At 46.8% G+C, this 13,053-nt stretch overlaps 1 protein-coding gene across 1 annotated transcript in view; it reads left to right on the top strand.

The window, feature by feature from the left end:
- The first annotated feature begins 347 nt into the window (after window positions 1-347).
- Window positions 348-13,053, top strand: part of EGFR (epidermal growth factor receptor) — a 198,864-nt gene continuing 186,158 nt past the window's right edge. Inside the window, exon 1 of the mRNA XM_039462033.2 lies at window positions 348-704. Coding sequence (XP_039317967.1) covers window positions 617-704 — 88 coding nt within the window. The 5' untranslated portion in view covers window positions 348-616. The remainder of the gene's footprint in view (window positions 705-13,053) is intronic.

Here is a 13,053-nt window from a genome sequence, read left to right as displayed (position 1 = left end):
AGGGAAAGGGGGAAGGGGACGCTGGCACAGATTTGGCTCGACCTCGGCATAAGCTGGGCCTGCAAGTCCGTGGAAACTGCGTCCAGAGGGGCAGTGCTGGGAACGCCCCCCTCGGAAATTAACTCCTCAGGGCACCCGCTCCCCTCCCGCGCGCCGCCCCTTTCCTGCCGGAGCCCGGGTCCCGCGGGGGCCACTGTTGTCCACCGCCTCCGGCGGCCGCTGGCCTTGGGTCCCCGCTGCTGGTTCTCGTCCCTCCTCCTCGCATTCTCCTCCTCCTCTGCTCCTCCCGATCCCTCCTCCGCCGCCTGGTCCCTCCTCCTCCCGCCCAGCCTTCCCCACGCCCCGGCCCGCGCGAGCTAGACGTCCGGGCAGCCCCCGCGCCGCGCGGCAGCAGCAGCCTCCGCCCCCCGCACGGTGTGAGCGCCCGCCGCGGCCAAGGCGGCCGGAGTCCCGAGCGAGCCCCGGGGGCTGCCGCAGCCCAGCCGGGTCGACAGGCCACCTCGGCGGCGTCCGCCCGAGTCCCCGCCTCGCCGCCGCCACAGCCACCGCGCACGGCCGCCTGACTCCGTCCGGGACTGATCCGGGAGCGCCGGAGCAAGCTCTTCGGGGAGCTGCGATGCGACCCTCCGGGACGGCCGGCGCCGCGCTCCTGGCTCTGCTGGCTGCGCTCTGCCCAGCGAGTCTGGCTCTGGAGGAAAAGAAAGGTAAGGGCGTGTCCCGCCGGCTCCCGCGCCGCCCCCGGAGCGCGCCCCGGACCCCGCAGCCAGCCCAGCCGCGCACTGGCGCACCGACTCGGTGCCCGCGCCCCCGCCAGTCCTTTCCTGTTTCCTTGAGATCAGCTGCGCTGCCGGCGGGGACCGCGGGAGGAACGGGACGTTTCGTCCCTGGGCCGGGAGAGTCCGTGGCGGGCGGAGGAGGAGACGGGGAGGGCATCGGGCTGCGGGCGGGGCGGAGAACGGCTGCCGGCACCTCCTGCGGCCCGGACCGCTCCCAACTTTTCTCCCTCACTTTCCCGCCTCGCTGCGCGGGATCTGCGTCCGTGGGCCGGTAGGCGCCGGGGGCCGGGGGGCCGGGGTCCCGCATGGCGCCCCGCGTTGTCCTCCCAGGGCGCGGCGGGATCGGAATGCGCACCCGAGGGGCCAGCGCTGCCCACCCGCAGGGGCCGCGCGGTTTAGGGAAGCTGCGAAAGGACCCCGAGAATGCAGCCTCGCCTCGGACCCCGCGGGACAGGCGGCTTCCTGAGCTGACCTCCCCGCCTCCGCCCTCGCGCGAGTCTCACGCTGAAGCCGGCGTGGGTCAGCCTGGCCCCGGCGCCTCTCCCGGTCCCCGCGAGCCTCGTTCCCGGGTGTGCAGTCGCAGCCTCCACCTGGCAGCTGGGAGAACTCGTCCGCCACCACCTGCGGCTCCCGGGAAGGGGTGGTGCTGACGGCGGTTAGTTTCCTCCTTGGCAAAAGGCAGGTGGGGTCCCACCCGCCTCTTGGGCGCAGACCCCGGCCGGCCGCTCGCCCCGCCCGGCGCGCCCTAGTCCGGCCGGTCCAGGTGTGTCCCTCTGGGGACCCGACCTCCCTCCGGGGCGCACCCCCCCACCCTCGCCCCGCGAAAGCCCAGGCTCTGGTTCGCTGGCCATCTCTCGGGGATGTCCGGGTCTTCCACGCCTGCAGCCCTTCGGTCGCGCCTGGGCTTCGCGGTAGAACGGGACGCAGCCATCCGGCCACTCCAGGGGGGACCGCGGGACTCTTGCGCGGAAGCTCTGGGAGCAGAGCCCGTCCTGGCCACACCACGGTGTTTCAAAATGGGGCTCACAGCAAACTTTCCTTCTCAAAACCCGGGGAGTTTCTTTCTTGGATGTTTCTCTTTGCTGTTTGAAGAATTTGACATTGGGCCAACCAAAATATTAAACCTGTCATACACACACACACACACACACACACACACACACACACACACACACTGGATTGATGTCCCCGGTTCATGTGTGCCAAGTCTCCAGACAGAACATGAGCGAGTCTGGCTTCGCGACTACCCCCATAAACCCATTGGACCTGGGAAACATGCCTCAGGTTTAATTGCACAATTCCAGCCTTGAGCTTCGCGGGTTCCAGGAGCCAGGCCCGTACTTGCTGTTGATGTCACTGGCATGAGGCGTTGGGGTTTGGTGCCCAGCGCAGTCGTTGGGGGAGGGACAAGGCATAGAACAGTGCTTCCCAGACCTTGCTGCAGTTTAGAATTACCTGGAATTTTTTTAAAACCAAAACAGAAACCAGTGTCTGGCTCCCACCCCCAGACATTCTGATTTAATTGACATGGGGCAAGACCTGGACATGGGGTATTTTTTTTTAATGCTCTTCATGTGATCTGTTGGGCAGCCAGATTTGGGGATCACTGGACGGAAGAAGGATTGTTAAAGTCTCCCGAGAGATTACTTGCCAATGCAAAGAGCTCTTTGAGGACATCTGGAGTTTTAACAATCTTGCCAAATATAGGAAAGAGGGAAAAGGTAGGGTGTGATTCCAATAGTAAAGGATTTCTCTTCTCACTGAAGGAACTCGTGGAAAGATTCCTCCTCTGTTGAGCCTGCGCGGCCCTGTTAGTCAGGTGCCAGCCCTGTCTCTGCGGAAGAGCAAAGACTCTTCTCTTCATTTTAAACTAAACATGCAGAGCCCCTCCAAAGCATCACTTTCCTCCCTCCAGTAGCGTTCTTGTTTTTTGATGTTACTCGCTTGGACATCACTATTAGTGGTTGGAGATTTGTTCCTGAGAAAAATGTAAATACCACTTAATTTGCCTGTTTGTCCCATATTCACTCAAGACAGAATGCTCCTGAAGACGACCTAGAGAGTACGTGAACAGACGCTGTTCCATTATGGTAACATAAAAGACTGAATGCTCAGGGGCAATTATTAAAATAGGAGATGAGCTCTTTCAGCAGAAGTTTGTTGAAGGCCTGTGTCTATCAAGTGCAGTCGGTTTTGTTCAAGGTGCACTTTGGTTCTGGGACATGCTAACTTCTGGGCTTGCTGCTCTTAGAGCAAATGACTGCCACACACGGTTTCATGTGTCCTTTCCGTCTTCACATGAAGCATAAGAGGTGTGCACTCCCCTCCTACGGGGGAAACTGAGGTACAAAGGATTAACGTGACTTTCTCGCAGCTGGTAGGAGGCAGACGTGAAATTCACACGCAGGCCTTCTGACTCCAGATACGTCTCTCAACTGCCAAACACCACTGCCCGGTCCGAGTTCTGGTTTCAGGAGATCCAGATCAGGTGTGTGTGAATGTTTAAAGTCAGAGCGAGCAAGGGGAAAGGGCCCAGAAAGCCAGCTCATGAAGATGGGTCCCTGTCTGAAGCTTGAACAAGCGTGGGCTGTCCAGCAATCTGTGTTCCTGCCGAGTTCTTCAGCCCTCTGTCTGGTGACTTTCCATGGAGGCTGCTCAGTCCCCAGGTCAGTGAGCGTGGAGTAGAACCTGCTTGAGGGATGCTGAGCAAACCCCTGACTCTTACAGGCGGACATGGTGCTCCCCTGAAGGGACCCTGGGAAGTATTCCAAGGAAAGTCAGAATTCCCTACTGAGGGAGCTTTGTGGAAATAAACCTGCCCAGCCCCACTTCTGGAGACATTCCCACTCAGTAGGTCCGAGCTATCTTAAAGAGTATGCAAAGTGTGAATGTTAATCGTATTGAAAGTGGGGATATTAATAGTAGACAAAGTGTGATTGACAACCCTCCCTCTTTGAAGGAGGTCAGATTCAGAAAGCCCAAGCCGGGCCTGTCAACTGGGGGTCTTTCTTCTCACTCCAGCCCAGGGTGAGGGTGGACAAGTCACTTTGACCCTTCAGCCTTCTGACCTGTTGTTTCTGAATTCAGTGACTATTTACTGAGTGCATAGAATATGCTAGATTTTCTGGGTTAAAGGGTGAAGGGGGTTGAGTTTTAAGGGTTTCTGTTCTTGCTTCCAGATTGCTTTTCAAATCCGGAAAGTCTGTGTGTTAGGCTGACCATGGCATAGCACAGACTACAAGAAACTGGCTAAGATCTCCAACAGGCTTTTAACAGTAATTTCTGGCTTCACATAGTTAGTTTCATAATTCATAATTTTTCAAAAACTTCTTCTGGTTTGAAGACACCAATTGCCAAAAAGTCCATTGTGCTGCATAATTACACTTGGTCCACGTGACAGCACTAACATGTTCTGAAATGTTTTTAGATGTCTCAGTAAAGATGAAGGATTCCTCTCTGTTGGAAAGAAAATAGTCTTTGTTTTTACTTTGATCTAAGCCCCAAGACCAGCAGCTAGCATCTGAAACTTTTTTGAAGAGAGTGACAAACCAACCCTAAAATTAAAGGCAATTGATGATTATGGGCACTGAAGGGAAGGTAACCTCAGACTGTTGCCCCAAATTAGGGATGGGTCACAATGTTGAGGACGTTTTACCTGTTGTAGAACCCACCTGCCACACAGTGTGGTCTTTGCCATGTGACTGGCTGTGAAAGTGGTGTGTGTGTCTGCATGTGTGTATCTGTGTGTGTGTGTGTGTGTGTATCTGTGTGCGTGTGTTCAATCTTGACTTTGTAAGTACTCTGTGAGCTTATTTAATGTTAGGTTTGACTGACAGGGGTATGTTTTGACAGAATTTCAAAGTTTTAGAATATGGTTCACCCACACGTTGCTTCCCTGTACATAAAATTTTTAAAACCAGATTCTGTTCCTCAGATCCATTCCCTTTCATTTTCTTTTGTCACCTATGGCTACTTGAAATTATGGTAAGAAACATTTTCAGTCTCTGTTTAATTATTACTGGTTTATTCTTGAACCGCTAACCCATAGAAAATCGAGTGTAAATCTTAGCTTGTTCCTGTAGGCCGTCCCCATTAAATGTCATAGTGTCTTCTCATTCCTTCTCTTACATTTTCTCCTACAGGGCTGAATTTTTTGAGAAAATTCCAGCAGTTAGCTCTTTGGACGACATCTCTAGATTGCCCTCCGTTGGGCTCATAGGCACAAGCTGGCTAGTTTGAACTTGGGCAAGAATCCAGGCATTGGAACGTATTCAAATAACTAGTTTGCCTGTAATTTTCACTTTTTCAGAGTCATCTGGTAAAGCTTCCTTGCTACACATTTAGATAGATACACTCAATCCGTTTGTCTAGAGAGTTCCCTGAGCCAGATGGGAGTAGGAGGGGTAGTTCGGGCCAGGAATATCGGGGGCGTGTTTACTGAGCCCCTAGAAAGTAAGTGCTGGATTTGACTCAATCCCTGACGGCCCTGAAGTGCAGTATCAGATGACTAGCCCAGTGGACTGCGCATCTGTGAATTACATATGCTTAGAATAAATTTTACTCCTACCAGTTTCAGCAGCTTGCTTTAGCAAGCAGTATGGAGACACTAGCACGGGGGAGTGGAATTTCTCTCTCTGATCCAAATTTTATCTCATTCTGGTGGGTTCTCAGGGAGAAACCCAGAGTCCAAGCATCCTTTCTGAATCTATCTGGAACTTCGCGTTAACAAGAGACTTGAGTTGTAATGTAGGGGACGAGGCACTGGATGAGAATGGTTTGCAGACAGCCACAAGTACACCTGCGGTTATACCAGTACTAGCAGGGTGGCACACATGACCCTGACTTAGTTTAAATAATTACGTAAGTCAACCCCGACTGTTTGCCCTTTGAGGAGAAGGGCGAGTATTGGTACCTATTACAACATAGGCTCGTATTTGCATTTTTTTCTTTATGTTTGAGCCATGATGAGTGATTTGCACTGTTCCATCCACATGTTGAGATTTAAGAATAAATCAGACTTGGTACTTGTCCTTAAGTTGTCTGGAAGTCAACTGAGGGAAGAGGGAGCTAGAGATAATAAGTGTGAAACAATGTCACAGAAGCAATGACAAAAATCTTCCCAGGCAAAGGATGACTTTCGAGTTCAGTATTTGCCTTTAATTCTACACGGAGAGGAGCGAAGGTTTAGCCACAAATGGAAGGGATTACTCATTTGAGCTATTTGGTTATACGGTTATTCCCCCAGAGAATAGGATGTGAAGGACATTACACAAGCCGAGCCAATAGGAGCAAAGTTCTTGAGAGGGCTAATAATTCAAATGGCAGGAAGAGAAGGAATAAACGGTGAAGCTACCTGCAGTTCACAGGGAGCTCCATCCTCACTGCGGCTTTGGATTTTGTCCCGTGTGAAAGACAAGTGACTGTGAACTGACATGCTGAGCTTGGTGTTGTAGAAAGATGGTTGCAGCAGAGGTCTGGGGGATGGGCTGCAGGGGCGGCAGTGGAAATAGGAAGGTTCCTGACCATTGCCAAACACAGTGGATGAGGCAGGGGCAGGAAGATTCAGGACAGGGGACTCCGGGGCTGATCAGGAGGCAGAACTGGTTGATAAGTATACGTAGCAGCATAAGAAAGAGAGAATCCCAGAGTGGCACCCAGGCTTCTCACTTGGAAGCCTGGATGGATACAGAATGCAATCACAAAGGCTGGGAAGTCAATGGGACTGCAGAGAAGGGAAGGGCAGGGAGGGGAAGGGTAGGATAGTCCAATATGAATATTCAGCTTGTAGATGTGTTGAGCTCGAAGTGCTCAGATAGAAAAGTTTAGGAGGCAGAGAATACGCTGGCCCAGAGCCCAGGTGAGCAATGTGGCTAGCATTGTCATGTGCTCAGATATTTCCACGGCAGTTCCTTGTCTTAGGTCACATGACGTCTTTTTCCTTCACAGTCTCCTGGCTCCACCTGTCTCACGCCCACCTTCAGCAACAAAACTGAGCCACACCAGGGCTGCTGGATACTAGCGTCTCTCTAGGTGAGGCAGCTGATTAGTTGCAGTTATCAGCAACTGATAATATAGTATATTGTACATGTAAGTGTATCGTTAATCATATGTGTATATTGCTGCCAGTCCTCAGAATGGGGATTTCGTTTCCTGTTTAAGACAGCATCATATTACTTGGTTTTGCACATTAGTGGCTGAACCAGAAAAAGTAGGAGATGATTTTTTTCTCAAAGCAGTAACTTTTGAACCTTGATGATGCCTTGTAACCAGCTGAGGGGCTTTTGAAAAAGAGGGTGCCTTACTGTGCCCCAGACCAGGGCAATCAGTATTTCTGGGGAATGGAGCCTGGCGCACACACATTTCTTAAAGCCCTCTGGGCAATCCTGAGGAGCAGATTATGTGTTGTATGTAGCTTGTAACAGAAGATATCTTGTCCTTGCTCTCAGACCCCCATTTCTCACTCGTCTCATGAGCTCCTTTGAGATCCAGCGGCATTTGCGTATTCCATTAGTAAACTGATTCCAGAGTCACATTTTATTTCATAAGTTAGTCCATTAAAGGTTTCCTGCTGTGAGGAAGTAGCCAGAAAGAACACGCTGTCCCTCTTCCTTTTTGCAACTATAAGGTCTGGCTTGACAGGGCAGGAGCGTGGCCATCTTGGATAAGCCCCTCATTCTAAAGTTCACCTTAATAAAACACTGCCTAAATCCAAAGGGCATCAGCCTAATGGCTAAGGTCAGCACAACCATAAACCACAGATAACATCTCCAACCAGAAACTTTCCAAATTCCTCCCCAACTAGATATGTGCTAGCCAGAAGAGCCTCTCAGGTTTTAACTAAAGAAAACCTGTCTTTAACTGCCAAAAAAAAAAAAAAAAAAAAAAAGAGTTTCCTGCAGTGGCTCTCACTGGGCCCCAGCACGGCAGCAGCACCTGGGAACCAGCTGGGGGTGCACACTCTCCGATCCCTCTCTGGCCTACTGAGGGGCAGGCCCCGGTCTGTGCACACAAGTCCTCAGGGAGATTCTGACTGATGCACGCCGCAGTTTGAGAACTGCTGATAAACACCAGAAACATCCCATGCTGGGATCTAGTACACCAAGGGAGTGAAATAACTGCATGTGTCCTCCAGGGACTTGCCTTTTGGAAAGGCCGAGAGAGAGAGATACGTGATCACTCCCTCTAATGCAATGTTTTATAACAGATGTGATTTGGGACTTCAGTGGGAGCCCAGAAGAGGGACTGACTAATTCTACTTCTGCGATAGGGGGCAGTTTCTCAGAAGGATAATGCTTAGCTTCGCCTCCAGGCAAAGGGACAGGAATGAGGATATACTTGTAGGCCCTGTGTTCCTTCCGCAAACCCTCAGTTTCTTGATATTTTTGTAAATGCAAACATCTTATTAAAGTGGATGCTAAGGCGTTTAGAATTTCCTGCTTTATTTTGCTAAATGACCGTGAAGAAACTTGCAATGTCAAGGGTAAAGTGCAACCCATTCTACGTTTAAAAACTAAAGTGATCCTTTTTTAAAGTAGTAACCAGATGTGAAAAATTGGACAAGGGTCTAGATTACATTTGAGAGCTTTAACTTTCTCCCCAGCAGCACGATTTTCCCTAAAATGTGTTATGAATAAGCAAAATGACTACTACTGCACATCCTCTAACTCTTCCCACAGAAATCAGAGAAAAATGAAAGAAAAGTTTGCACAGTTCTAGACATGAGAAATACATGTGAAATGACACAACTCAGAAAAGTGTTCCTTCACCTAATTAAACCATTGGTACTTGTGATTTAGAAGAAACATCTATTTTCTGATTCTCTGTTGAAAGGAGTACAATGTTATCTAGTTGCAGAGATCATTTGGAAACAAATAGGTACATTTGTAACCAATAAAGGGGAGAACGCAGCTGCTGGTGTTACCTTGTGTATTCATGTCTTTGTGTTAAAGAAATATATATATATATATATATATATATATATATATACATATAATTTATAAATATATATGAATATATGTGTATGTGTATACATACATATATACGGAAATAAAGATCACTGCTTGCTTTGCAACTGTTTTAAGAGCTTTCATGAAAGATTTTATTTTATAAGCAGAAATGTGATGCCTGACAATTTCACCACTGTGGACTCGCGGGCACACAGCGGATGACGTTATGATGGTTTTAGCAGTCCTTCTGTCTGACTTATGATGTCACTATGACCCTTGGCTAAAATGTGTTTCTTTTACTCCAGGTTTTGGATAAAATTGATGCATTGCACACAGTCTCTCTGATAAGACAAACTGACATTTGTATGTGAAAAACTGTGCATGTTTTACTGTCTCTGCTGATACTCAAAATATCCATTATTTTAGTGCCTGGAATAAAAATAAACTACTTGGTGTATTTATGCAGGTCCTTAAGGACAGTCAAAGACGCCCTGAGGTTTTCTGATCATGGTATACCAAATTTAAAAAGCTTTTCAAAAAAAAATTTTTTAATGTCAAAAACCTAGATTTGTTTATTTACCAGCAAACACTGACTACCTGAAAGCTTTCAGGAGATTTTATTACAATGGTTTCTCTTCATTTACAAAATTATCTCTTAGTTCATTCTCATACACTGTAATCTGTTGTATATGCTGCGAATTGTGCTTAACAAGATAAATTGGACAAACTATTTGAGGTTTGCTCTAGTGCTGACTTGCAAGATCTAATGACTCCAACTAGATTTTTAAAATAAATCTATTAAAATACATTATTAGAAAGTTAAACAATTATCTGTTTATAGGTAACAAAAACCTCGGAACCCCCATGTCATCCACTTTTAAATAAGTCCAAATGTATGACAGAGAAACAAAAGGTGGTCAGCCGGGTGCGGCGGCTCATGCCTGTAATCCCAGAATTTTCAGAGACCTAGACAGAAGGATCACAAGGTCAGGAGTTCGAGAACTGCCTGGCCAACATGGTGAAACCCCGCCTCTGCTGAAAATACAAAAAAATAAATAAATAAAAATAATTAGCTGGGCGTGGTGGCACATGCCTGTAGTCCCAGCTACTTGGGAGGCTGAGGCAGGAGAATCACTTGAACCTAGAAGGCGGAGGTTGCAGTGAGCTGAGATCACACCACTGCACTCTAGCCTGGATGACAGAGCAAGACTTCCTCTAAAAAAATAAAAAATAAAAAATAAAAAAATAGGTGGTCATGGGAGAATTACTGTATCACCTGTTGGTTTGTAAGGTACTGATTTTGACGGGCTTTTAAATAGAATGCATTAGAGAACTTTTTCTTGGCTTCAATTTGCTATAATGTTTACAGAGAATCAGAAACCTTATCCTTATAGATACTTCTTGATTTTTTTATGGCTGGTGACATTTGTGAGTGAGAATAGCGTATTGCCCTGTTTTCTTTCTTTACTCCCTTTTCTTCTTCTTTCTTTTCTTTCTTTCTTCTTCCCTTCCTTCTTTTTCTTTCTCTCTGCTTCTTTTTTTGCAAGCTGTTATCAGTTAGCCTTCACAGAGAAAGAAAAATGTTGACAAATGACTGGAAATGAAACCTTACAAAGAACTGCAGAGGAAAACCTTGTCAGATGACTGAAAATATACTATATAATTTTTGAAGTTTAAAAACTATCAAACACACTCAGTATTCGTAGCTATACAAGCCTAAATACACATGTATTGTTCCCTGAAAAGTGGTGTTGCTAAGGGAATCTTTCTTAGTACATGGCTTACCATATTTTTTCCTGTAATTTGTTATTATAAATGGGTGAGAAAACAGGTTAGAGTCTCCCCTGTCAGTTTCACCTTCCATAAAATAGCTAAACTAGACAATCTTCAGACTGCTTCCAGCGGAAAACATCTGTGAAATTAAAAACAAATCTAAATATATGCAAGATATGTATTTAAACATGCTGGTAATAAGTGTGCTGTCCCTATAATTTAGATGCTAAAACACTGATGTCATAATAACAACACCTCGCATTTGTACAGCACTTCATAGTTTACACATGCCTTGACATCCTTCTCTCTGAGCCTCCCACAAGCCCACAGGATTGGGATAGCTTTCCACGTTGCGAGCTGAGGAGCCCAGGCTCAGAGCAATTCTGCGTTTGTTTGTAGCCACCAGGCTGGTGAACGCTGGGCTCTGGCTACCCTTCTGCTACACAGCGCGGTCTCTCAGCATGCAGGCCAAGCTTCCTTATTCCTCCTTCGAGACATCATTGGGTTTTTTAGCTATTGATGCCCCTATCATTTTTAGTTCTATTTGTGAATCAAAGGGAAAAGAATTTCTCAAAATACTTCTATTACTAATGCTCAATGCCTCTCACAGTTATTTCTGTATATTTCTGTGGATTTCTCTATATTTCTGTATATTTCTGCTCCATTTTGGTTCCATTCCCAGTTTTCGTTTTATTATGAACTATTTTTTAGACTCAAGTCTCTTCTGTATGTGTTATAACTGCCTATTCCATAAGACACAGGACAGTGAATTTGGGAGCCTTGAAAATATTTACTTTAGAAACGAGAAGTATGACTTTTCAATGTTGTGTCATAAATTTTCATAAATTTTCCAGACCTATAAATACTTGCAGAAAAAAATGAAAGGAGAAGGCCACTTGACTTAGCAGTTGGGTCAGTTAACAATGCCTATGGCAAAATGTAGTGATTCCCTTACATAGCTCTGTAAGACTCATTTCTACGATTTAAATGAAGGCATGCACTTAACCTTATTAGGGTGTGAAACAGCTTTGACAAAAAGAGACTAACTTAGGAAACAGCGTGGCCCTCCAGGAGTGTTCCTTTTCTATATCATACTATTCATAATAAGCCATTCTGGCTGGGATTTACTTGCAAGCCTTGGCTTTTAAGAAGAGATGGTTTTGCACATCAAATTATTCACTTGGCAGTACTTTCTAGGTTGAAAGAATACGTAGAATACGGCAGTGAGTAGATCTCTCAGTGACCATGATGCATCTCTCCCAGAAGAAATTTCAAAATGCAGTGTTCATTTTCCTCCACAAAAAAGGAAGGAACTATTTTGTTATTGTTTCTTTCTTTCTTTCTTTCTTTTTCTTTTTTTGAGATGGAGTTTCACTCTTGTTACCCAGGCTGGAGTGCAATGGCGCGATCTCGGCTCACCGCAACCTCTGCCTCCTGGGTTCAAGCAATTCTCCTGTCTCAGCCTCCTGAGTAGCTGGGATTACAGGTGCACGCCAACTATGCCCAGCTAATTTGTTGTATTTTTATTAGTAGAGATGGGGTTTCTCCATGTTGACCACGATGGTCTCGATCTCTTGACCTCGTGATCCACCCGTCTCGGCCTCCCAAAGTGCTGGGATTACAGGCGTGAGCCACCGCACCCGGTTTGTTATTGTTTATTTCTGACATAGTGGAAACTTTTCAGTACTCTGGCAGAAATTTCCCAAAAGCAGTTTTCTATTTCATGATTATAAAGTGGCAGAGGAAAAAGTCCCGCACTCCAGCTCAGCAATGGATCTCCAGTTGTTATCTAGGTACCACAGGTCTAGAGAGTATTGCCAGGAAAACACATCGATGTTTCAGGCCTGAGATGACAGATTTCTCAATTTTTCAGGCCTGAGATGACGTATCTCTTGTTGAGTAAGTAAACCCTTCCAGTAAACAGACAGTGAGTTTATTGATTTCAGGGTGGCTTTAGTCACTGAGCCTCCAAGTTTTGCAAAGGTTACTTGGGCAAAAGCTTCATTATTTTACCTTCAGTCAACAAAAATCTACCTAGGCAAGGCAGAACAGAAAGTCCAGCGAGTTGGCGAAGTGGGACAACATGAAGAATCAGTTAGACGAGCTGCCCGCGTTTTCTCTTCACTTTCCACCTTTCTAGATTCTTGTTTGGATGCAGAGTAGGGGCATGCTTGTGTCGGGGAGAGACAGTTGGATGAGAAAGGTCCCAGATGGGTGGAAGACTTGGGTGGTTATCTGAGTCCATCTTTCCTCTTGGTGTGACACAGTTCTTCAAGTCTTGGCTGGGAATGCGAGGCTTTTAGATTTGCTGGGCGATAGCTACTAAATATTCATAATGTTGCTCAGTTGCAAAAACAAGACATTCAGACGATGGCCAGGGAAATAAGTAGTCATGAATGGAGCCAATGAGAATTGGGTGCTAAGGCGAGGAGAGTTGTCAATAGAATATTCTTTGGGATTTTGTGTTTTTCTTCCCATTTTGGAGAAGGAAAATACTAGCATTCCCTGACTTCAAATTGGGAAGGCGTTAGGCACTTTTTTAAAAAAAATTTAAAATT

The sequence above is a fragment of the Saimiri boliviensis genome, chromosome 10, assembly GCF_048565385.1.
Source record: "Saimiri boliviensis isolate mSaiBol1 chromosome 10, mSaiBol1.pri, whole genome shotgun sequence".
Lineage (NCBI taxonomy): Eukaryota > Metazoa > Chordata > Mammalia > Primates > Cebidae > Saimiri > Saimiri boliviensis.
This window is presented reverse-complemented; position numbering and strand designations above follow the sequence as displayed.